At 31.5% G+C, this 25,884-nt stretch overlaps 2 protein-coding genes across 13 annotated transcripts in view; one reads left to right on the forward strand and one right to left on the reverse strand.

Moving 5' to 3' along the window:
- LOC139498830 (coiled-coil domain-containing protein 60-like) overlaps window positions 1–10,835 on the reverse strand; it is a 44,457-nt gene extending 33,622 nt beyond the window's left edge. For 6 of the 11 annotated variants that reach the window (XM_071287402.1, XM_071287396.1, XM_071287398.1 and 3 more), the window contains exons 1-2: window positions 10,513–10,820; window positions 1,122–1,417 (exon numbers count right to left, since the gene is read on the reverse strand). In XM_071287402.1, the coding sequence (XP_071143503.1) occupies window positions 1,122–1,417; window positions 10,513–10,561 (345 nt within the window). In that variant the 5' untranslated portion in view covers window positions 10,562–10,820. Of the gene's footprint in view, window positions 1–1,121; window positions 1,418–10,512 lie in introns of all 11 variants that reach the window. The other 5 variants (XM_071287403.1, XM_071287401.1, XM_071287399.1 and 2 more) reach the window with 3 other exon arrangements.
- Window positions 10,836–11,100: 265 nt separating this feature from the next.
- Window positions 11,101–23,809, forward strand: LOC139498832 (uncharacterized). Of its 2 annotated transcripts, none has more exons than XM_071287404.1 (7): window positions 11,101–11,160; window positions 16,297–16,522; window positions 17,610–17,719; window positions 18,196–18,252; window positions 19,756–19,866; window positions 21,378–21,545; window positions 23,390–23,809. In XM_071287404.1, exons 2-7 carry the CDS (start codon window positions 16,348–16,350, stop codon window positions 23,429–23,431), a joined length of 663 nt encoding a protein of 220 aa, XP_071143505.1. In that variant the 5' UTR covers window positions 11,101–11,160; window positions 16,297–16,347; the 3' UTR covers window positions 23,432–23,809. The 2 variants fall into 2 exon arrangements, with proteins under 2 accessions (XP_071143505.1, XP_071143506.1); XM_071287405.1 differs by lacking the exon at window positions 23,390–23,809 and adding an exon at window positions 22,146–22,717.
- The last annotated feature ends 2,075 nt before the right edge of the window (window positions 23,810–25,884 follow it).

Genomic DNA, 25,884 nt, shown 5'->3' on the forward strand with positions numbered 1-25,884 from the left:
TTATATCATAAGTAAGCTGATTTATTTCTACTTGTCATGATTGTGTACATGATGAAATATCTTAATAAAATTTTGGCAATTGGGTTTTATTTTCATTGACTTTAGCTAGTCCTATAATATATGCCTTCGCATTATATATTCACTATTTAACGTTTTCATGCTGATATTTTCATTTTTTATTATTTAACGTTTTCATGCTGATATTTTCATTTTTTATTTTTTGTTCGCGGGTGGCACATTGATAGTAAAAAAAAAATATCAGAACAGTAAATAGAAATAGTAAATAATGTCCCCAGGATCATATGTTATAGGACTATGACTTTAGCATGTTGAGCAAACTGATGAATTGATTGAAAATTCTGACAATGCTGACAGACAAACCAAACATTTGTTCTATATATATGTATATTATACAGTACTGTAACAGAGGTATAACTTGAATAAGGCCATTTGTTGAGCCGAAATATTTGTCAGCACGATTTAATAACAACATTTTCGTATTATAACATCTTATATCAGTACCGTTGTGCAAATCTTTAGACTGATATAATTTTTTCCTTATCTGCATAGTATCGCCTATTCTAGACGATCCGGTACATAGTAAATTTGCTGGTTGGTCGTTTTTATAGACTTTTATATATATACAGTATATATACATGATATACATGTATTTTGTCTGGTGAACAAGATTTCTCTAGATTTTCTGCTGATAAAAATTTTGCCTTTTAAAAGTTGATAAAGCAAATAAAATAATTATGTTTTCTGTTACCCTGTCACTGCCTGTTGAACTTTTATAACATGTCAAAAAGAATTTTCTAAACCTCTTTAACTGTGGATTCTATCTCTTTTCAGAGAAGACCTAGTCAGGGCTTCCAAAACGGTCATATATTCCGGTCATTTGTATAATGTCCGGTAAAAGTCGGCTGAGCAAAGCATGAAACGGTCATTTACTTTTTAGTTTTCAAGGCTTTCAGGTCATTTTTACATAATTCACGATCTTTTTGGCTCAACCTTTTGCCTTTAACATCAACACATTTCCGGTCATAAATGTGACATGATGATTAATTACTATCAAAACACCTCTAGGTACTTTTAGTGTAGTACTATAGTATAACACTTACCTCACTTAGCTGTCCTAATGCATGTAGAATTAGTTTATCCTCGTCTAAATAAAATGGATCTCCAATTCCTTTATAGGGCTTTTCCTTTCTGGCGTTGAAGCCATGACACTCCATTTGCATTTGTCTTCGTTCATAATTATCTTTTCGGATGTCTAATCTTTCCAGTTCATCTCCCCTGGTTCTGTAAGCCTCCAAATTTCTTGTGTTGATTTTGGTACCAGTTATAAATGGTTGAAGGACTGGTTTGAATTTCCCGCGAGGATGGGGATGTTTCATTTCATAATTAGTCCAATCAGCTGGTAAAATAAAACATTGTATTTGAAATTCGTGAGTGGAGAAGTTATGTAAACATGATAAAATACCAGATATATTCATTCAGCTGGCGCCTTACACATTAAAATTTTGTTTGAAATGTGTAGACTAAAATTACTGTTATAGTGACAATATTAGGACAAGAAGCATGAAGAAGTAAAATTCGGCAACAAAGAGACAAAATTAACAACTAGACTTGGAGACAAGAAAAAATATTTACATAATTTAATACAATGACTTATATTTAAAAAAAAAATACAGTTAATTATCAACATGATCAAGATTATCAAGATTATCATGATTATGTCATGTATGTTTTGTCTTACATGTACATGCCTTGTAACCATGGTAACATGTATAAATTATAGATTGTTTTTCTGTAAATGTCACAATGATATTTTCCATATAAGAAGTCCTTTTACGGATAAAACTGTACCACTTCAGTGGCGGATCCAGGGGGGGGGGGGGGGGGGGTTCCGGGGGTGCGCACCCCCCTTTATTTTTGCCGATCAATGCATTTGTATCGGGACATATGTTTTGCACCCCCCCCCCCCCCCTTTTGCCCTGGGTGCCCTGGGTTAGCACCCCCCCTTTCGAAAATTCCTGCATCCGCCCCTGCACTTTATATTTAACTATAAAGTTTTATAAAAAATGATTTCCTAGAATGGAAAGTTTATATGCGCACTACTATTTTTTTCAAAAATCATATTTTTATATTAAATTTCACCACATATATGTGTTCACCAGCATTTTGAACATTCATCATCAATCACAATGCATGCTCTTCAAATTTGAAGTTTATTTGCAATGTCTTGTATTTGATAACTATAAACATGATCATGACTGATTAGTCTTTTTTATAAAGACATGAAAGATGAAATATATGCATGATATGTATGCTCATCTGGCATACAAAATTTTAAGCCTAGTATCTACAAATATATGAGTTTATTTTTAACCTTTTCAACTACAACTGGTACAGTATTCTCCACACAACTTTCAGATATTGAGACATCAGCATTAACATGATTAACATGATTAAGGAAAAATATCAAACTAATATACAATGTAATTATGTACATTTGTAACATGCAAAATGCATTATTTTATATCATGTATATTTGCATGTCATTGTTAAACAAAAATACAGATAACATTATGTCATGCATGTATTAAATAAATATTAACACATGGTTTTAAAAACTAAAATTAACTAATTAACATGATTAACTAAACCAAGACAAAAATGCAACTAAAATGTAAACATGGTAAATAATTATACATACTTATCATATAATAATCTGCAATTGATTTAAACATATAACATGTACATGTACATTTATATGCACACCCTGTATACATATTCAACTGGTTGACAATTAACGAGTGTTAATGATTATATCTCTTTTGTTTTACAATATATATTTGTCCATGAATATAACGTAACGGTACCCAAATTGCACCGAGTACCCAAATTGCAGCTATTTAGCAAAAATAGCAGCGGAAATCTTACAATATTTCCTAGAGACTAAACAATTTGTATTTTTATTATTTAATACTATGTATGTATTTCAAAATAGGTAAAAATATTTAGATATACACAAAACGTTCACAGTATTTATCAACAGATGAAGTGTTTACTGAAAAAGCAAAATGTACCGAAACGTCGCCATGCGACGTCATCAAAACGTCATCTTTTTAAAATTAGCAAATACAATATGTTTTAAGTATCCATTTCTTAATAAATGAATAGTAAGTATGGACAAATATTCAATTGTTCAAAATATTTGAAAAAATTAAACAAACCCTCATGAAAATATTTTTCTGAATTTTTTCTGAACTCTATGCTGAAATTTTACTGAACACATTTAGTAAACCCTTTTCTTAAAAATGCCTGAATTTGGCACGTTCCAGCAAGTTTTCAGCACATTTTCAGTAAAAATTCAGCAGTACGTTTTCAGTAAGTATTCAGCATTAATGCTGAATTTTTCTGAACACCTTGCTGAATTTTACAGAATCTATTAAAACTTTTTGCTTAAAAATGTCTGAATGTGGCACATTCCAGCAAATTTTCAGTAACAATTCAGCAATATTCAGAAGTAATTCAGCATTCATTCTGAATTTTTCTGAATACCTTTCTGAAATATTCAGAACCTATAAAAAACCTTTTGCTTAAAGATGGCTGAATTTGGCACATTCCAGCAAGTTTTCAGCAAACTTTCAGTTACAATTCAGCAAGACATTTTCAGTAAATATTCAGAAATAATTAGTATTACTTCTGAATCTTTCTGAACAACTTGCTGAAATATTCAGAACCTCCTAAAACACCATTTTCTAAAAAAACAGCTATAATTTAACACGTGGGTTTTCAGCAAATTTTCTGATAAAGTTCATCTAAGACTCTAAAGGTAAACTTTTCAGCATTTCTTTCTAAAATGTTCAACAAACAAAACAATATTTAAGCAAATATTCAGTAAAAATTTGAATTAATCTATACTCAGCCAATATTCAGTCTTCCGCTATTGTTCAGGATGGGTTCAGACCATTTTCAGCTTTAGTTTACATTTTTCAGGAAAGGTTCAGAAGATTTTCAGTTATAATTCAGGAAATGTTCAGATGATTTTCAGTTATAATTCAGGAAAGTTTCCATTGGTATTTAGACAATATATGAGCTTTTTTAATATTCTGTCTGAAAGACACTATTTGTCCAAAACAAATAAACATTATTTAAGAAATACAATGGTGTCATATGTGAAGTAGAATAATTAGTTGTGTCTTTGTCTTTTTTATTATTGCTTTTTATTTTGTGTCTTATATAGTTGCAATTAGATCAGTCAAGCCTTTTACAACTGATGGCTAGTTTGTGTTATGTTATGACATCATTGACCCAGCATTGTGACACAAGAAATTTATGAGAAAGTGGACACATTTTAAAGTTGGTCATACATATTAATACAGTATAGATTTTGCCCATTTTAATCTTTAACTGACCAGTAATGACCGTTTATTATATCTCTGGGTTTTTTTTGTTTTTTTCTATCTATGAATTGTTTGCTCAGCATCAATCATGCCACATCTAATTATTTTTATATTTTGTATATTAAACTTATTTTGTCCCAAGTGAAAGCTTCCATGCTGCTGTTGATACTTGGGCCAAGTATTGTACACCGTTAGGTTACCACACGAAAGGAGCACTACAGTAAATCTACATGTAATCTCACGTCTTTCACTTGAAACATTTCGTATTTATAACAGTAACATTAACAATATATGCGTCTTGTTCTATTTTTCCAACTAAAAAAAAGATGTCTTTTGGACTCTTTCCTGTCCTTCAACCCTTTGAAATTTTCTTGTGTTAATATGGAAAATCATCAATCCAATTTCAACGGCCTGATAATTATTTCAAATAATGTGAATCATGAATTATTCATGAACTTTTAATTCTATTAATTCAGAAATTGAGAATTATTTGTATATTAAATAAAAATCTGATTATAATATATGTAAACTTCTCTTTCTTTCTTTCAAAATTGAAGTTTCAGAGCTTCAAACTTAGATCAGTTCAATTTCAGCTTGAATTTCAAAAAGTTTCTGTGGAAGATGCAGGACTTTCACCTGCAAGAAAATACAATCCACAAAGAATCCAATGTCTTACTTATTTTTTAATTCAATATAAATTATGATTTTTTTCATAATGCCATTTTTTTAATTGATTGATTTAATATCATGAAAAAAAATAATTTTAGAAGGGAAGCGAAAAAAGTATAAACATTTCTTAGAGTTTTCTGTATTAAAAGGTGCAGATCCATGATTTTGTTTGAGGAAAGAGCGCCCCTTTTTTTAATGATCAATGCATTTGTCGATTTAAATTGGGACATATAGTTGCCACACCCCCACTTTTGAAAATGGCTGGATCCTCTGCTGTTGGTGTGAATACTTGTAAAAAGTCTATGCAATTATCTGTATATGAAGCTCCATATGTGGGACCCTGGCACCCTGTATCTGCTATTGATTGATACTTTCATAAAGAAAAGCAATGTGTAATATCTAAGTTCAGGTTAGGGGCACAATATGGTTCATTTCCAAAATCCTGCTTTTTTGTATTTTTCCCCCATTATTCCTCTTTTATCTGACATCCTCCCCCTCACTCAATTCCATGTCCCCACAATCCTCTATAATTCACATCCCAAAATTTGCAAAAGCATGCCCCCCCCTTTTTTTGTCCCTTAAATTAAAAAAACTGCTGGTTCCCAAAATATGGTCCATTTACCAAATCCGGTTATTTTGTAAAAAAAATCATGAATTCTCTCATATTCTCCCCCTCCCCTTGTTCCATATTCAACCCCTGTATCTCACATACCAAAACTTGCAAATGCATGTCCCCCCTTTTTCTTTTTTCCCCATGAAAGTTAAATAACAGCTGGTTCCTAAAAAAAACAAGGACATTCCCCTTCCTCCTCTGATTTTGTATAAATACATGTTAAAGTTTAATGGTCAGTGCTTAATGATATGCATAAGTTCAATACATAATTTCAAGGATTTTCTTCATTTTTTATTTATTTTCTGGTGTTGACTTTCTCAAAAATGGTTTTATAGATTGTCTCTATAAACTTTTATCTTTAAATTAGATTTAAAATTAGCAATAAACATTTCAGTTCAAACTGTAATATACTTATCTGATAAATATAGCCATCATTTCACAAATCGTATTTAGGGCGCCTAAATAGTTTTTTGTTGACGTAATTTATTATGCGTTTCCGGTTCAGAAAGGTTTCACTTATTAAACTGGTATCTACTTTCTATGAACATAATGCAGTAGCCAGCAGGGGACCAGCTTAGATCATGAAAACGTTTTAACCCTCCTTATAACTGACTGTACTATCAATGCTTGTAAATAACACTGTATTGGTTTACAACAACAACGATTGACTAATCTGATATTTTTCTTAGTTCTTTTTTATGCCGAAAAACAATTAAGTAAGGCATATTGAAGAACTTGGAGAGAGATTCAGAAAACATCTGCTACAGATAAAATTAACACTGGCAGTGCACCAGCAAAAACGGATAGGCTATGGAACAAATCGCAAATAATTCCAACGTAAGTTCCCTAAAGTTTCAAATATTTTTATTTTTTATTTTTATAAATACTTCGACACCAAGACACATTGGCACCTGGCAAGACCTTCGGTGTCAATATTTTAATATAACATAGGTCATTGCTGGTATAATTTTGGTATGCCTTTCAAGTCTTCTAAATAAATGAGTTCTAGACATTCCGGCACCTTGTCAAATCGGCACCTTATAGACAGTTCGGCACCAAGTCAAATCGGACCTGGTTAATTCGCCCCCAAAATTTACAGATTATGTTTTGCAAGTTAGGGAATCACGACTTTTAAAGAAAGTAAATTAATTATAGAAACAACAAACTTGTTATAAATTGTAATTGATATAAGATCTTCAGTTTTTAATGTGATTTCCAATCATAACATTATTAATAGAGTACTGACTTTAAACAGAAAGCCAGCTTATTATTGTTTATTGTTGATTTCACAGGTACCTGTGGACATGATTACATTTGGGTGCCCCTGAGTGGGAGAATCTTAAATGACCCCCCCCCCCTCTTTTTTGGCACATGTAGTTAATGATTTTGAGATTTTTTAATGTGTTTATATAAACTATTTTCACGTCGAATATATATTTTGATTTTACTGATTGGCTAATATCTCAAAAAGATACGACCCAAATTCTTAAACTTTCCCTTAAAAATCATATGTCACAATGCTTATGTTAATATATCAATTACTCTGCTCTAAAAATTAATTGTTTACGTTGTTAACGCCAATTGACTTCAGATCAACTCATGTTATTAAAAAAACAACTTCAGTTTTTTGGTCTTTAGTGTACATGTATTCTGCTCTAATCTGATATAAAAGTTTTAAAAGTATTTTTTTGCCCCACCTACGATAGTAGTGGCCGGTGGCATTATGTTTTTCTGGTCTGTGGGTCTGTTCGTCTGTTTGTTTGTCAGTATATTCATCTGTCCGTCTGTCTGTTTGCCCATCTGTCTGTCCCACTTCAGGTTAAAGTTTTTGTTCAAGGTAGTTTTTTATGAAGACTTGAAGTCCAAGCAACTTGAAACTTAGTATACATGTACATGTTCCTAATGATCTAATGCCAAATTAGAGTTTTACCTCAATTTCAAGGTCCACTAAATATAAAATATGATAGTGTGAGTGGGTCATCTGTGTACTGTGGACACATTCTTGTTTGTATTATTTTCAGAAGATTTTCAGTATTCTGTCTGAACAGTTCAGCATCTGGCTCATCTGTTATTATGAGCTCTTAGAGCTGTTCTGAACAGTTCAGCTTTCTATCATTTCAGAAATATTTTTTTTAGCTGTTTTGAACAATTCAACACTGTCTGAATAGTTCAACACATTTTCTTATGTATCTCTGAAAAATTCAGCAAGTATTTATTCTGTTCAGAATGATTTCAGTATTGTTTCTGAACATTTCAGGATCTTGAAAATCTGTTCAGAAAGTTTTCAGGGCTGTACTGAAAAATTCAGCACTGTTCAAAGATATCAAAAAGTTTTCAGCATAGTTTCAGATGTTTGTCTGAGGAGTTCAGCAATACCTGAACAGTTCAGATTATTTTCAGCTTCAGTTCAGCGATGTCTGAATTTTTCAGCACAGTCTGAACTTTTCAGAAAATGTTTCAGCACTTTTTCAGCAAATCTGAACATTCCAGTAAGTTTTCAGTATTTCTTCAGAATTTGGAAAAAGTGCTTCAGCACTTTTTCAGATCCCAAAAATTGGTTCAGCATGCATTCAGCTAGGGTCCAGAACCTATTCAGCAAAACTCAGCAAAAATTCAGACATTTTATTTCATGAGGGAAAGCTCTGTTATTCGACTTTTGACGATGCGAATTTAAGCATAGATGCAATTTTGGTACTCCTCATTTCAGAATCATTGATGGTTTGGAGGTCAGTTTAGACCATTTTTTCTATGATTCCATATGGATTAAAAATCGCGAATTGGTATACCTATATAATAAAGAAGGATACGGCTACAAAATAAACACAGAATGGACATTATTGTCTTTATCATAAAAAAACGTAGGTGAAAAAGCTTTCAAAATAGGTGCAATTTGGGTACTCTAGCTCCTTCTTTCAGAATTATTGATGGTTTGGAGGTGAGTTCAGACCAATTTTTCTTAGATTCCATATGGATTGAAAATCAAATTGGTGTACCTAAATAATAAAGAAGGACACGGCTACAAAATAAACACAAAATGGAAAATTTTGTCTTAATCATAAAAAAACGTAGTTGAAAATACTATCAAAATAGGTGCAATTTGGGTACCGTCACGTTATATATAAATATATTATCATTTATTATATACTTAGTAGTAAATACAGATAAATTGTATGTGTAATACAATCAATGGCAAGCGTGCTGTATCAGCCACCCGTGATGATATCGATATCAGCACGGTTGCAAAAGCTTTATCACACCTTTAATCTGTATGACGTCACGTCACCGATTGCAATCACTGTTGCAAAGGCTTTATCAAAATCTGTATGACGTCATGTCAAACCTTCTTATCTGTATGACATCATGTCACATAAAAAAACATCTACTTCAGGTATACATGGTATACAGGGGCGGATCCAGCCGTTTTAAAAAGGGGGGGTTCCTTATAACCCAGGACAAAGGGGGGGTTCCAATTACATGTCCCCATTCAAATACATTGATCGTCCAAAAAAAAGTGGGGTTCCAACCCCCGGAACCCCCCCTCTGGATCCGCGCCTGGTATATGTATATAATAAAGTGTATATGATATGGCTTTTTCAATATCACGTACACACCGTATCAACCCTCAACCAATATAATCCCTCGAGCAGAGCTCTTGGGATTATATTGGTGTCTCGGGTTGATACGGATGCAATATTGAAAACGCCATATGATATTCTCTATGTATTATACTAACATAAAAACTTGATAGCAAAAAAACCTGTTTTTCTAAAAAAAAAAAAAAAAAAAAAAAAGGTAATTCAATTAAATGTTTTTGATGTCTCAGGTGTGACAACTTGATATATTATCAATGATTATTTGGCTTAATTGGTGATTACAACAAGTGTCAAAATTATATTAACTTATAAACTTATACAGGCCATTCATCAGGAGGCGGTACCCGGTACTTTTACCCTCCTATGCTATTGACAAGTACCGCCTAAATGAAGGAATTTTTATATAAGATATTCATGGAATAAATTGAAAAGTACCACCTAGAAACGTGGAAAGTACCAGTCAACATGAAAGATAATGAAACCCCTGCTTATAATTAAATATTAGTACTTCAATTGTGCCGTGGTAAACTTATGCACTCAAATCACATTTTGGGCTCATTGTTTTTACTGTCAAGTTTATATTTCGAATAATATATTTATTGGAATCTCACAGATTCATTTATTTTATGGACAGATACATGTAATAATAAAAAAAAAACAAGGAGAGATATTAACACTTGTGTCGATCAGGTCAAAATATTAAAACATAATATTGGCGAATGTTGATTCCAACTCAACTTTTTTTGCAGTAATTATTTTTTTGGAAGAACAATCACCAAAATCGTAAATTACTTTTTATTTGCAAATGTTACTAAAATAATACCAAACCATTGTCTTCATATTTCTTTGATGAACAAAATTTGAGAAAATTTAGTATTTTGTATTAATAACAAGGAATTTTCATACGTAACAAGTCATACAAATCGAATTTTTGAAATGAAATTGCACTTTTATTGAATTAAAACATGTAATTTCATATTCTTTAATATTGTTAAAAGTAATATATATAACACTATAAAAAGTAGCATAACACCATAAAAAGTATTTTTCTCGGGATACATCAGTTTGATTTTAGAATAAAATGTTTTTCTTGTATTTCTCCGGGAAATCGTGGTACCGAACAGGCACTTGTTTCTGTCAATTTCCGAGAGAGAAAAACATTGACAGAAACAATTAATTAAGTCCCTGTGATACACATAACTGTTAGGTTAGAAATAAGACTTACTTGTCAATGTAGGTTTAGGATGTTTAAATTCCTGCAGAACTGAAGTCATTGTGGAAATGATATATCAAACCAAGAGTGGCCAAAAAAACAGAAAAAATATTCTTGAAATAGAAAAGAGCCTTTTTGCACTGATTTTTAAATTATCATTTTCACTTTCACTTCACTTTCAAACCAAATTCCATGCCACAGGTAACCTGAATGTATTAAATATTCTCCTAGCGAGTTGTGGGCATACTGTCAAGTTACACTGCATTGATTTCTGAACATTTTATCTATCACATTTTCAAACACAGAGCCAAAACGGAAGTGGAATTACCGGAATATAAATAGTTCGTCGCCGTAGCTACAGGAGAAACCGGATACAGCCGTATTTTCAAAGAGTATAAATTATTGCCCGACAAAACTTAAAAAGGGTAGATCTATTACACACAAAATATTTTCTAAAAGAAAAACCTGGTAAAATTTGTAAGGCATATAATCGTATTGAAATCAGTGCAACGTACTTTTTGTTGTGAGCCTGTTTAAAAAATTGTAATTTAAAAGTTTGAGATCTCCCCTGCGAGATTTGTTTAACCGAAATTACTTCGGATATTAGAATTGAAACTTCCGGTGATCACACCACAGGCGAATCAGAATTTTGTTCAAGTGGTATTTACCAGTGTTTACTATTAAGACCAAACACATTAGATTCAAACTTATTTCTAATGCATCATAGCTTTCTCCTCTTAACATGATCAACGTTATCCTCGTGCTCGTACTACATATTGTGTCACAACATAATTTGCATACTTGTATAAACAACTGATAAAAATAGTTGTACAACTGTCAGAACTGACCAACTTACTTTAATGGGTCCACCATACAACAACTTATAATTTTCAAAACGTACATGGCATTAGAAGATTATGTATATAACTATGTCTTTAACATTAGTAAAACTGGAAAGTCACAAATCCCGCTAACATGTTTAACCCCGCCATTTATGGGAAGCAAGTTAACTCGTACCATGTTAACTCGTACCAACGGAAACTCGTACCATGTTAACTCGTACCAAAAAAGTGAACTCATACCAACGTAAAGTCGTACCACTGGGAAGTCGTACCATTAAAAATATATTAAAAAATACGAATGTTTTGTGGTGTTTTTTCTTACTAAAATTAATAAAAAAAAAGTTGAATTACTGTAATTTTATACTGGATTTTAATGAAAACTTGGACAAAAATACGGACAAAAATACGTTTTTTTTTAGGTATCATTTACTTTCCTCTGAAGGTGTCACTACTCTTTATTAAAGCAATGCATATCTGACACATTAAATGAACATGACATTACTTGAAATGTTAAAAGAAGTTGTCATATTTTGAAAACAATATACATAGAAGTTATTAACGACCTTACTGGCTATTGCTCGGTCGGCAATCATAACCTGGTGCAAAATATTAAATATATAAAAAAAATCATACTTTTAACATGTTGGTCATAAACAATTTACAACCTTTAAAACACACTAAATTAATTCTTTCAGTGAATAAAATTCCTTTGAGAAACAAAAGAAAAGTACCCAAATCTATTCAATGTAACTGATTTAAATGATTAAAAATTAAATCCAATGGTTATCAGTAGAAGTTTAAAAAAGAATGATTCAAGGGAGACAACAAATCAAATCTGCCAAGGTATTGTCTATATCTAATACACATAGAACATTAGCTACAGATTGGTCATTGTACTTTCAAATTATATACATTTTACAGACTTAAGAGGTATTGAGAAAAATAACAGTATATATTCATAATTAAACACCAATCAAATGCATTTAAATAAGTTGGTACGAGTTTTTTTTTAGTGGTACGAGTTGACGTTGGTACGAGTTTACATTGGTACGGGTTAACTATAATTCCCATTTATGTATGTGACTGTCCCAAGTCAGGAGCCTGTAATTCAGTGGTTGTTGTTTGTTTATGTGTTACATATTTGTTTTTCGTTCATTTTTTTACATAAATAAGGCCGTTAGTTTTCTCGTTTGAATTGTTTTACATTGTCTTATCGGGGCCTATTATAGCTGACTATGAGGTATGGGCTTTGCTCATTGTTGAAGGCTGTATGGTGACCTATAGTTGTTAATGTCTGTGTCATTTTGGTCTTTTGTGGATAGTTGTCTCATTGGCAATCATACCACATCTTCTTTTTTATATATTTTGACTTTTTTTATACATTTTGTGTAGATCTGTGACCATGCATGACCTACACACAATGGGTAGCACACAATGTATACATTTGGTTTATATTATTTCTTGATGCAGAACCATAGCTCTTATGACCTTTTGATATTTTTGACAATTTGAAGACCTCCTCAAAAATTTTAAAATATAATACATGTTATAAGGACCATAAGCATGATAAGAGTTATGGTTCCGCAGCTATTCATCAGGCGGGATCCCCGTTGAAATAGAACAAAAGAATCGAAGCTCTTTGTTAGAGAAGGTGATAAATGCTTACGTACTGTATTAATGTTTACTATAGTAACAAAATTTTTAAAAGTTTTATTTTAAAAACACTATTTGCATAAGTCTTCAATTTATCTATTACATAGTAATGCAGAACAATTAGATATCAAGTTGACGACATTGGTATCTACATTTTGTATCAAGTTGGATGTAGAAAATGCATAACCTCCGATTTTTTTTTTAAATTACCAAGGACGGAGAACATATCAATCTATTAGTTCAGTCATGTCAGTAATTTATGTGTGTGCCCTTCCATTTTGTGACTCAAGAAAAAATTCAAGGGTCCGGAAACGGTCATATATGCCAGTCTTGACCTAAACTCGAAGTATTTTGTCCTAAATGAGTAATTGGGATTTAGGACAAATTTTATTTTTTTACAGAAACAATTTCGGTCATTTAATGTCATTTCGTTGAGATCGAGTTTCTAACATTGTCTAAATCGTCATTTTGAACTTATTTTATGTTTGTTATCCTTTTCCTGTTATAAAACTGCCACTCCGGTAAAGTGTTATAATCCTGAGGGCCCTCTTAATAACTATAGTAATGCCTCGGGGAAATATTGGCTAATGATCGCTAATCTCTTTACCTGTGTTTTTAATTAAATGTTCTATTGATCACAAGCTCAGAACTAATATTTTAAAGAAATTAAAAGTTCATAACAACTGTCTGCATTATTTAATTACTTTTCTCAGCTTCGACAATTGTCAATTCTGATTTAAAATTATATTAAAACTAAATTAATTTACGTAAACAAAATATTGTTTCACTACAAACACACGTGCTTTGTTTACTAATACGCATGCTTGAATTGCTCTTCCGAAAATTAGACACTAAATCGTAAATTCAAAATGATTTCATGCTAAATTAAACAAGTTCAACTATTATAATTAATATTCAAACACTATTAAAGGTAAAACAGCTAAAAAGCTGACAATTTCCTGTGAATTTGATAAACAAAACTAATCCCGAAAATGAGTCCGGAATTGGTCGTTTTACTATTGTCGTAAAACATCCCGTTATAATTTTGTCTTCAAAATGGAAAGAAAGGTAAGCTAAGTTTGAGAAATTTATCGTTTTGAGTCATTAAAATCATTTCATTTTTAAACTGTTGCCTTCCTTTTATTGCTCAAGATCGATTTTAAGGAAAATGGTAGGGAAATTTCTGAAGTAAATGCGATGCAACAGTTAAACAAGTTCGTTGATGCTACGAGTATGCCTGTATAAGCATACACGCAATCTTTGTTTGAAAAAGGGCACCAACTTTTAAATTATCCGAAAATGACCGAAATTAGAAGAAAAAATTTCCGGATCCTTGGTAACCATGGTAACATATTGTATCGAAAAGAGAAAATCAAGTGCACCTTTTTATGTTAGGGTGTGTTTGAGGTGTATATTTTGTCTTTACAACGTACAAAGCAAGAGTATTTGATAGATCATCTTGCTTCTTTTTACTAAAAGTACTCGACGACAGTCTTAAGTCATGTAAGTTGGATGATGAAAATGCATATCTTCGGAAATTTTTTTTTTTTTGTGTGTGATAACTAGGGTTTATAATCTTCAACCACTGAACATTTTTAGTCTGCCCTTCCACGAAATATTTAATTAGAAATTTTTAAATGTTCAAGAATTTTCGAAAATTCCACCTGACAACCAATCAGACAATAGTTTTAGGTTGAATCAATGCAGACGAGATCATTAACTGACAACATGACTGATGCTCATTAACTAGTAGAAACATTTGTCTTTTAAAATACAACTGACATATACATGTAAGGATCATAATGGTGCTATATCATGTATATGGATACATTTATCGGTTTTCAAGAGCAAAATTGGCAGCGCGTCATCCCTATACTAGCTACAATTGCTTCCATTTATACGATTGTGAAAATGAACTGGCGTATGTATCATTTCCATTTGTACCAGAAATGCTCATTTACTACATGTGTACTCTGATTTGTTTCTGTCATTTAAACTTTTTATGGGCTAAATGGATCCCTGTAATTTTGAACTGGTAAAGTAATTGTTTATACTGCTTGACATTTTCCAAACACCTGTCTTTGTTCCTAAATGACATGTACCTCTAATCATGCTAATGCATTTAAAAGAAGCTTATGACAAGTTTATGACCCTACCTAAATAACAGGTGTTATTATTTATAGGTTTAGGAGATCTTTTGAGTTTATCGTGTTTATATTGTGCTCAGTTTACAGAGTTTGGGGTGCGGGAGGCCTCAGAGTGCTTTGCTCATTTTCATTGTACATGAAATTATACTTTTATCACGTAAATGAATAGTTAATAGGCCAAATATTTTAATGACGGACAATAAAATACTCTATTAGAGACAGGTAGTTAAGAGAAATTCATATATAGAAAAAATTCAGATATTTCCACTTACAGGACTTACAAGAACATGTTGTATATAAATTTAGATAAAAAAGGTATGATGGCCTTACAGTTTGGGAAACTACTGAATAAGTTATTTTAAAATCACTCATTTAATAGTTTATGTAGCAAATATAAAATTCTGTGATTTTGTAGTTTGTACCAAAATTTTATTTTATCTATTAATAAAAATGCAAATAATTGACATTTGCGTCTTTAAAGTAGCTAGGTCTATCTATGTCTTTGAATCATTTTAATTTTCAAATAAGTGATATCGATTGTCATGTCATTTACCGGTACTCATTATCCTGGATTCAGTACATTGTCATTACCTGACATGACCAGTAATTTTATAAACTCATATATGAGATCTGATAACTCAGTGGTGGATCTAGAAATTTTCATAAGTGGGGGCCCACTGACTGACCTAAGAGGGGGCCCGCTTGAGTCACGCTTCAGGGATTCCTTATATAAGCAATCAATTTTTTTCCCAAAAAGGGGGGCCCCCCCACTAAATCCGCCTCTGTAACTTATATTAGTATCACAATTAGTTTTAGGATCATTAGTACATAACTATACTATACAGTTAAAACTACAATCAAATATAATCAATCAGATTTTGTTTAAGAAAACACTATAGTCTTATTCATGTTATTTGTTATAACATTTCTAGAGAAAATGTTTCTTGAATAAGTAGTTTTAGAAATCACTTATTTAAGTAATTTCCATAACTGTCTAAGGGATTAAACTCTAATCTCTGAAATAATTTACCTGTACAAGAAAATAAAAAAACACTTGTCTTTAGTATAAAAACATGTACAATGACGTCTTTTAACTAATATATAATCAAGTTGTCAATTACCTTTTTCCTTTTATTTCAATTGTTTCTTTTAAGATTAAACACATACTGAATAAACCCAGTGGAACAAGTATGAACTAGAGCAAAATGGCGAGCGTTTACCATGAGATTATTAATGATAGTATTACTGTAGATGATGAAGAGATTGATGAATTATCTGCTCAAGGGTATGACGAGGATGATAGACTACCAACACTACATATATGGCCGAAGAATATAGGCATTATACAAATAGTGTTTGGTTTTGTAACAGTTTGTATAGGTAGGCGTTGTTAGTTTGTTTTCGATTTATGAGTTTGACTGTCCCTCTGGTATCTTTTGTCTCTCTTCTAAATGTATTCATACAAAGACATTGAGAAATACAAAGGAAATACAAATGAATATCACCTCTACCTGGATCACCTGTCATTACAATTTTTATGCCCCTACGGTAACGAGGGGGCATTAAGTTTTACCCTTGTCCGTCCGTACCTCCCAAAGTTGGCTTCCGTTCTCTAACTTAAGTTTGCCTCTAACCAAATGTTATGAAACTTATACACAATGCTTATTACCACAATATACAAATCTAATTTGAATTTTGGTGCCATCACTTTTACTGCTCTAGACTTATTTACAAATGGAAAAATTGCTCAATTATTCATTTTTTGTCTTAAAATATCAATCAAGTAATTTTTAAATTGGAGTTATCTTCCTTTGTCCATGTTTATAGTTGAATCAATTACAATCAATGCTTTATACAATTCAATGTTTAATTTTGCCTCCCACTGATAAATTAAAGCAATTCTAACCCTGCTTTCTAAAATATTTTAATGTCTTCTTTGAAAATTGGAGTTATCTTTCATTGTCCTGAATGGTAGTTGAATCAACTACATCCAATGCTTTATACAATGCAATATTTAATTATACTTCCTACTGATAAATTTAAGCAATCTTTACCATTCAGTGCTTCCAAGCACTTTTATTACTTTCTAGGGTACTGCCCCTTTAAGATGAAAAAATTGCTGAATTTTTCGTTTCTGTTCTCTCTCTTGACTTTTTCTCAACTAAATGTATATATGTAATGCTTTTAACCTCAAAACTCACTCTGAGTTCATTTTTTGGAAGCATCGCTTTTACAGTTCATGAGTTATGTCCCTTTATAACGTTATATGCTAGCAGGGGGCATCATCTGTGTCCCTATGGACACATTCCCCATTTATTGTGTTATGTGAAAATTGGAACTTGGAATGTCCTTCCAGTATTTTTGTGAAACTTTTCAGTATTCATGATACATGTATGTGTCTTTTTCATTTGATTTCCTTCTCCTTCAATTTTATTTTGGCTTTTTATTATTCACTTTTTGGTTTTAGGTGTATTAGAGATATTTTATCTGCCACTAGTCATACATCCAGAGGAAGAAAGAGAAATACATTTGGGAAAAGATAATTGTTATGGTGCAGGGCTATTTGCTGGCATATGTGTAAGTAAAATTAAAAAGTATGACCAATACATCTAGAGAATACACAAGCTGATTCAGTTCAACTTCAAACAACTTGGGTTTTTTTTCACAATATATGCTGGTGATATTAAATGGGGGAAAACTTAACTTTATGAAAAACTATTATGATAGACATAAACCAACAACAATGACTGAACTATTTACAGGGTCGTGACTTGGGACAGGCACATGCAGAATGTGGCAAGGTTAAGCATATATGTGAGTGCTTAAATCTTCCCTAACCTTGGACAGGCATGATAAGAACAAACTGTAAAATAAGTTGCATTTAGCTTCATAACTAAAAAGGTTGGTACAACTCAAGATCAACGAACATAAAAACAATAGATGCATTTTTTTTTATAATTGGATGCAAACAATATTTTCCTCATTATTACAAAATGTACTTGATGAAAGGGGAATAACTAAACATTTTCTGATTGTGATTATTCCATTTCCAGATGGTCCTGACAGGCAGTACAGCAGTAAGAGCCTCAATCAGCAGGAGACCTACCTCTGTAAGTTAAACAAAAAATCATGTTTAATAATGATTGGAAAAATACCTTAGATTTGATTGATAGAAATATTGGTAATTAAACATAGTAATATGGTAATAAGTCCATCAGATAAAATCTTTCTTTAAGGACTACCAGTGTTCTAGCCAGGATTTGAAAAGGGCAGGGTGTTAGTCAGAAAAGGGCAATTTTAGGCGTTAATTAATGTCTGACACTCAAAAAAAGGCAATTATTTAAGCCTCAAAATTAATTAGCACATAACTTTAATTATGCATTCTTATAAATTCAAGTTTCAGTTAAAATGGAAGTAATATATTTCAATACTTTTGGCACAATTTTATATGGTTGACTTCCATAAATCTATGGTCATGAAAACTCATGATGCTGAGACCGTTTTAGGAAGCTGTTTCCTTCATATTATATAGTTGCTGTTACAATACCAGTCTCAACAAGTGTGTAAACAGATTGTGAATTTTTTATACTTCCATACTTCATTGCACTTGATAGATCAGTTATTATCATGGTTAATGGAAGTAAAGATGCAAAATATAATTTTCAAAAACTACACAAGTTCTATTGTCATCATTATGATAAGATGTGACATCATTACGATAAGATATGACATGTATCAGTCAACTTACACGAGACATGGTTTGCTACTCTTGCCTGAAATTTATAGTCACAATTAATTTATTGAATGTGTACTGAGATAAAAATAGGCAGAAGATACCAAAGTAATATTCAACTCTTTCCTCCATAATGACGCCTTTTGACGCCACCCCCTTTACTCCATAATGACGCCTTTTGACACCTGTGTAGTACTTCAGTTGAAATGCTATGTCTCCAAAATGTCTGCTTTAAAATTGTATCCAATATGAAAAGGAGATTCATGAGAATATCTGACTTGAATTTCATTGATGATTAGTTTTCACAATGCATTAACACTTTAAACCTGATGATTTTTTTACTGAAAAAAATCCTATGCGAATCAAGTATTTAAAAAAAAAATATCCATGGAGTAAAGGGTTAAAAGTAAAATAAAAGCTAACAATGCCAGGGCATACAAAAAAAAATAAAGAAAAGATTAACAATTCCGCAAAAAACACAAAATTGAAAACTAAAGATTGAGTAACACAAACCCTATCCAAAATCACATTAGCATTTAATCATAGTCAACAAACAATGAGCCATACTGCAAACCAACTTATTTTCATGTTTTTCAGGAGTAGAAAATAACATGAATATAAATCCTCGATAAAATTTAAAACTTTGATCTTTCCTTGTTTGACTGCATGAGTTAAATTAGGATATTGCAAAATTAAATTGCCACTAAGTGGACTTCACACTATACAGGAACTAAAAAATCTGAGAAAATAATTTGGTTTACAGAAATCTGTTCTAATAGTGATGGAATTTATGAGAGATGACCAGGACACCTCAATTTTGAAATGTTGATTGCTAGCTTTCTTTTGAAATTTGTTAATTTTGTTTTACTTTATTGTTTAGGTGCGGAAGTTTTTTAATTTGACAATTTTTACATTGTTACTATATGTAGCTTCAGCAGTTCTATTAATAGTTGGTTACAGTGTGAAATGGACAACTAGAGATCAATATCCTGTAAGTTTATTTTGTATTTAAATCTTAAAAAACAGCATTTAAGTAGTAAGGGGTATTCCATTAAAATGTATGTGGGAAAGTAGGAAGGGACTTTCAAAATATCTCTACAACCAAGAACCACTTTTTAGATAATTTTGCATAATGGTACTAGGCCATGACCCACATTCAATAATTATACTTCCCTTCCTACCCTCCAACAAACTTTCTAATGGAATAGGCCTAATTCATTTCTCTATGTAGTGATTTTAGATTTTTTCTTTTCTTTTATATTGTCAATATTTTGTAATCATGTTAATAATGTATTGATAAGTCTAGTATGACTCTTTTTGTCAACATAACCTGATGTTGTTACTTTTAGATTTCTGTTATTAACTTCATATCTATCATTTTTCTATATCAGACCTACATGTAAAGCCTATGAATTTAATTTGGAATAGAAGGAATGATATAAAAAGTTTTTGATAAAAAAATCAAGGGGTTATCTCCCTTTGTCAATAAACCATTAACTTGCAAAATGACATTTCCAATCTTAAGTTTTTAAATTGTTTGATATAAGCTTTCAGAGATTCAAAGGGGTTTATACTTGTAGTATTTGTTGACTCTTTTAATTGTTTTGATGGATAACTTGAAAAGTTTGGGACTTACAAGTATGATTAACGAGGCCCCTCATGGGGGGGGGGTTCCTAGTAATCACATAATCACCATTTTTTTGCCAATATAATCACATAATCACCATTTTTTTGCCAATATAATCACATAATCATTAAATATTTGCTTATCTTTAGTAATCAAATAATCATAAACTAAAAATACAGTCCTAGGTAATCAAATAATCATGAAATATTTGGCTTAATAATCAAATAATCATTAAAAAAACGGCCAAGTAATCACATAATCAAAAACCCCATGAGGGCCCTCATTAACCTCAAACAAGTGAAACAACTCTTGCATTGGCTATACTAAAAATTAGCATGTTTATTATGATTTTGGGGATCCATGGTGGATAACTAAACAAGTTTTCAAATGAAAAGATATCAAATTTGGTAATGATTTATTTTATGATTTTAAACAAAAAAGGATTATGGACAGGATTTGTATTATTTTTTTACTCAATATGAATGATTGCCAATAAATCAATGCCATGTTAATTAAATTTTCACAACAACTCAAATGGATTTTGTCTTTTTCAATTGACATCCGAGATGGAAACAGAACATATTACAATGTATAATCAAAGTTCACATTATGTAGATGGTCAACTGTGTCCTCCATGTGGAGAAGCATGCATTTTGCTTTTATGAATCAAAAAAAATTAGACACGAAATATCTTGTTAAAAGTAGTTGAGTTTAGTATTAAATTTTCTACAATTATCTAATGCTGAAAAATCAGTCAAATGTAAGTTTAAAATACCATTATAATATGTATGGTAAATGGAACGTTAAAATTCTACTGGAAATGGTGATTGTTTTTGTTTAACGTTTAAAAAAGCTTTTTTTTTTTAATTTTGCAGGTGGATAGTTACCTCTATGAGATCCATATTTTTGTGTCTGTGTTTACTATGATAGGATTCCTGTTTATAATAGCTACATTTGTTCAGTACTATGAGACTATTTTCTGTGGAGATTTCCAGCTGTGTTATAATTGGTTTTCCTGCTGTCTTAGATGCATACCTAAAAAGGTAATGTATATCTTCTGTTAACCCTAGGTGATTTGGTGAGAAATCACTACTATTGTTTTTATACGCCCTTTTACGGGTCCTATTATGGTATTTTTTCTCTGGATCACCACCAATCACCCTGATTGATATTCACTTAACACCAGCAAAATTCTTGATTCACATTTACTCTTACTTCATATTTTGATTCACATTTACTCAACAATTCTTGATTCATATTCACACAACACCAATAATAACCCTGTTTCACATTTACTCAACACCAACAATCACCCAGATTCTCATTTACTCAAAAACCAGCAATTAACCTGATTCACATTAATGCAAAACCCTCAATCACTCTGATTCACATTTACTCAACATTAGCAATTATCCTGATTCACATTAATGCAAAACCCTCAATCACTCTGATTCACATTTACTTAACATTAGCAATTATCCTGATTCACATTCACCCAAAACTTGCAATCACCTGGATTCATATTTTCTCAACAACAATAATCACCCTGGTTCACAATTACTCAACACCAGCAATCACTTTGATTCACATTTATTCAATACCAGGTATGACTAAGTTTACCATACTTTTCACTTTCTTTGTAGATTTTACAGAAAATAACTAATTCTGTACGAGGAAAAACATGAGGTGTAATGTTAACAACATCATGATAAATGGTTTAAACCAAGAGCGAAGAATAGTTCTGTGAAAACATTTATAAATATATAGATATAGTCATAAAAAAACATTGGAGATAGTCAAATAATATTCTAGTCCTTGATATTCCCATTAAAGTCTTGCCATAGTACAAATTATACCATATTTATCTATAGTACAAATTGTACCATACGTATTATAAAATGATTAACATAAGAAATGCATCACCTTGTTTTATTTTTTATTGCATAATTAAGTTTTTCAAAGGTAGAGATATTTGAATCAATATGTTTTGGAGACAAATATGTTTTTATGCCCCACCTACGATAGTAGAGGGGCATTATGTTTTCTGGTCTGTGGCTCTGTTCGTCCGTCCGTCTGTGCTTCCGTTCGTTCGTCCATCCGTTCAGGTTAAAGTTTTTGGTCAAGGTAGTTTTCGATGAAGCTGATGTCCAATCAACTTGAAACTTAGAATAGTACACTTGTTGCTTATGATATGATCTTTTTAATTTTAAAGCCAAATTAGACTTTTGACCCTAATTTCACGGTCCACTAAAAATAGAAAATGAAAGTGTGAGGTTCAGGTGAAAGTTTTTGGTCAAGGTAGTTTTTGATAAAATTGAAGTCCAATCAACTTGAAACTTAGTACATATGTTCCCTATAGTATAATCGTTCTAATTTTAATGCCAAAGTAGATTATTACCCAATTTCTGGTCCATGGAACATGGTAAAGGATAGTGCGAGTGGGGCATCCGTGTACTTTGGACACATTCTTGTTAATTATTTCTTTTATGGAAAAAAGGTAGTGATATTTGAAATAGCAAGTCATAATTAAGATTATTCTGAGCACAGTTAAATGTTTTAAATGTTTATAGCATTAAAAAATTTGCCATGCAGATGATTACACAAAATAAATTAATTTACTACTTACAATATATGATGACTTTGAATCTTTAACATGTTTAATATGCTCTCTGTGTTTTTTGTATGACTCACAAAATTGCTCTCCTTCACTACATCATGGGTTTAAATGTTATTAAACAAATCTATGCATGTGATAATTTCAGAAGATCACACATAAGTATTATAACTTTTGTATATTTGAATAGAAACTCATTGTGTGAATATTTCAAGGATGATCATCTTAATCAAATAATTTTTACATTATGTTTATTTTTTTACTATTTTTTAGCCAGAAATAAGACAACCTATTGCACTAAACCAGCCTATCTGATGCTTGCTACAATTTCCAGATAATGCCTGCTTCATCTATAAAATTTGTTCTCTTATGCAGACTTCATAATGCTTTGTATAAATAGAAAATGTAAGAATGCCATAAGTTTCTCCTAACAAGACTTTTCTGATGATATGCCACCAGGAGATTAGTGATAAGCGTCATTCCATATATTTTGGACTATCTGATGCTTGGTTAACAGTCTATATTGCTAGTCAAACCAACATGTTGTCAACTCTTGCAATTATTTAATCAGAAAATTCGTGAGTTTTTGCTAAAAAAAAATTCTGCTGATTGTTTTAAGACTGAAAATCGGACTTAATTTACCCAATATTTTTTTTTCATGATTTTTTTCATGTCATACATATAGAAAGTCCATTTTGTACTGTGAATTCATATATTTATGTGGGTACTAATTTTTGTGGTTTAAGGAAAACTTCCAAATTTGGATATTTAATTTCATGGTTTTTGCACATAGTCTGCATACATTCCTTTAGAAAACTTACTATTAGTTGAACATTGAAATTCATGGTTCCCTTGTACCCACAAATTCATAGTAATTTGTACCCATTGAATAATAATGAATCCACAGTACTTTATAAACAAAGTAAGAAAGCATTATATTTACTTAGTTATAGTTGCCAGATTGCTTATTAATAATTTTTCCCGAAATCAATGGTGTGATTGTCAAAATGGACTTAATCAAGGTTAAATATTTGTTACACTTGCTTTGCGGTACTGTAAATTCTCAAATGATTGCAAATTTTTTTATTAATAAAAATAATATGACTTTGTGAGTATTGCAATTATAAACCATTTGCATTCTGAATTCATTCCATATATCTGAATGTAGCTTTTTCTGAAGTCACAATAATGTGCTCATTTTTTAGTCCAATCTTCAACAATCACAATATTAATAATGAATGCATGCAATAATTTCTGAAAATTATTTTGAAGTATTACATATTTTTTTTTATGTTTCATGGAATTGCATCTGCCTTCTGACACCTTTGAACATTTATTTTTGGTATATATTTATACTGTATCTGCTAATTATGAATTTTAAGCAGCATTTAAAACTTGTATATGCCTTATCTTTATAATCATTTAGAACTCTATTGTATTATGTAATGATAAGTTGTAATTTTATATTTTGTTATGTCTTTGCTTAAGCTTATTAAATCACTATTTTTTAAAGCTATGCATGTATTCTCATTTTTTTTCTTCTGAATATAGAAACATTAATGCTAAAATTCAATTAATATTGCCTCATTTAAACCACTTCAGAAAGACAAAATATTTGGCTTAGCAAATATTTATGATAACTTATGATTTCAATTACATAAGAATATTTATTTTTGATCTGATACAAGTTTTTTGGTAGGCAAGATTTATAGATTATCGTTGATCATCTCAACGAGATTAATTTTCTCGCTTGAGCTGGTACAGCGAAAGTGAGAAAAGCATCGAGTTGAGATGACCAATGATAATCTGTTTATCGCTATTTTACCTATGACGACGTTGTCAATTTCATGTCAATTTCGTTAGCAATGCCACGTGGCCTCCTTAGTTTCTAGCGATAACTTTTCCATCTCAAGCGAGAAGCATGATATGAAAATTATCACAAAAAAAGATCAAAAGAAAAATTCACAAAATAGCGATAATTCTGTTTACATGAGTTTCGTCTTAGTCATGGTTTGCTGTCGTTACTGAATTACTTCCTCTTACTTTTGTGATTCACCATTTCAAATGTGTTACCTCCCCTTATTATACCCCATGCAACGAAGTTGCGGAGGGTATAATGTTTTTGACCCGTCCGTCCGTCAGTCCGTCCGTCCGTCAGTCCGTCCGTCCGTCCGTCAGTCCGTCAGTCCTGTTTCTTGTCATCGCAACTCCTCTCAAACCACACAACAGAATTTCACGAAACCTTTTCAGATAATAAGGACATACTATGTAGTTGTGCATATCGACGGGAAATTGCGATTCAATTTTTTTTCTAGGAGTTACGCCCCTTTGAACTTATTTACTTTAATGTACTACTGCAACAGTTTGTCATCGCAACTCCTCTCAAACCACACAACAGAATTTCACGAAACCTTTTCAGATAATAAGGACATACTATGTAGTTGTGCATATCGACTGGAAATTGCGATTCAATTTTTTTTCTAGGAGTTACGCGCCCCTTTGAACTTATTTACTTTAATGTACTACTGCAACAGTTTGTCATCGCAACTCCTCTGAAACCACACAACAGAATTTCACGAAACCTTTTCAGATAATAAGGACATACTATGTAGTTGTGCATATCGACGGGAAATTGCGATTCAATTTTTTTTCTAGGAGTTACGCCCCTTTGAACTTATTTACTTTAATGTACTACTGCAACAGTTTGTCATCGCAACTCCTCTCAAACCACACAACAGAATTTCACGAAACCTTTTCAGATAATAAGG

The sequence above is a fragment of the Mytilus edulis genome, chromosome 12, assembly GCF_963676685.1.
Source record: "Mytilus edulis chromosome 12, xbMytEdul2.2, whole genome shotgun sequence".
Taxonomy (NCBI): domain Eukaryota; kingdom Metazoa; phylum Mollusca; class Bivalvia; order Mytilida; family Mytilidae; genus Mytilus; species Mytilus edulis.

Bases quoted from the DNA above. Each gene is read 5' to 3' on its own strand.
- LOC139498832 (XM_071287404.1), top strand. From the start codon at position 16,348: ATGGCGAGCGTTTACCATGAGATTATTAATGATAGTATTACTGTAGAT. The intron at 16,523-17,609 runs GTAGGCGTTGTT...TTTTGGTTTTAG, and splicing joins TTTTGTAACAGTTTGTATAG to GTGTATTAGAGATATTTTAT. The intron at 19,867-21,377 runs GTAAGTTTATTT...TTAATTTTGCAG, and splicing joins CAACTAGAGATCAATATCCT to GTGGATAGTTACCTCTATGA.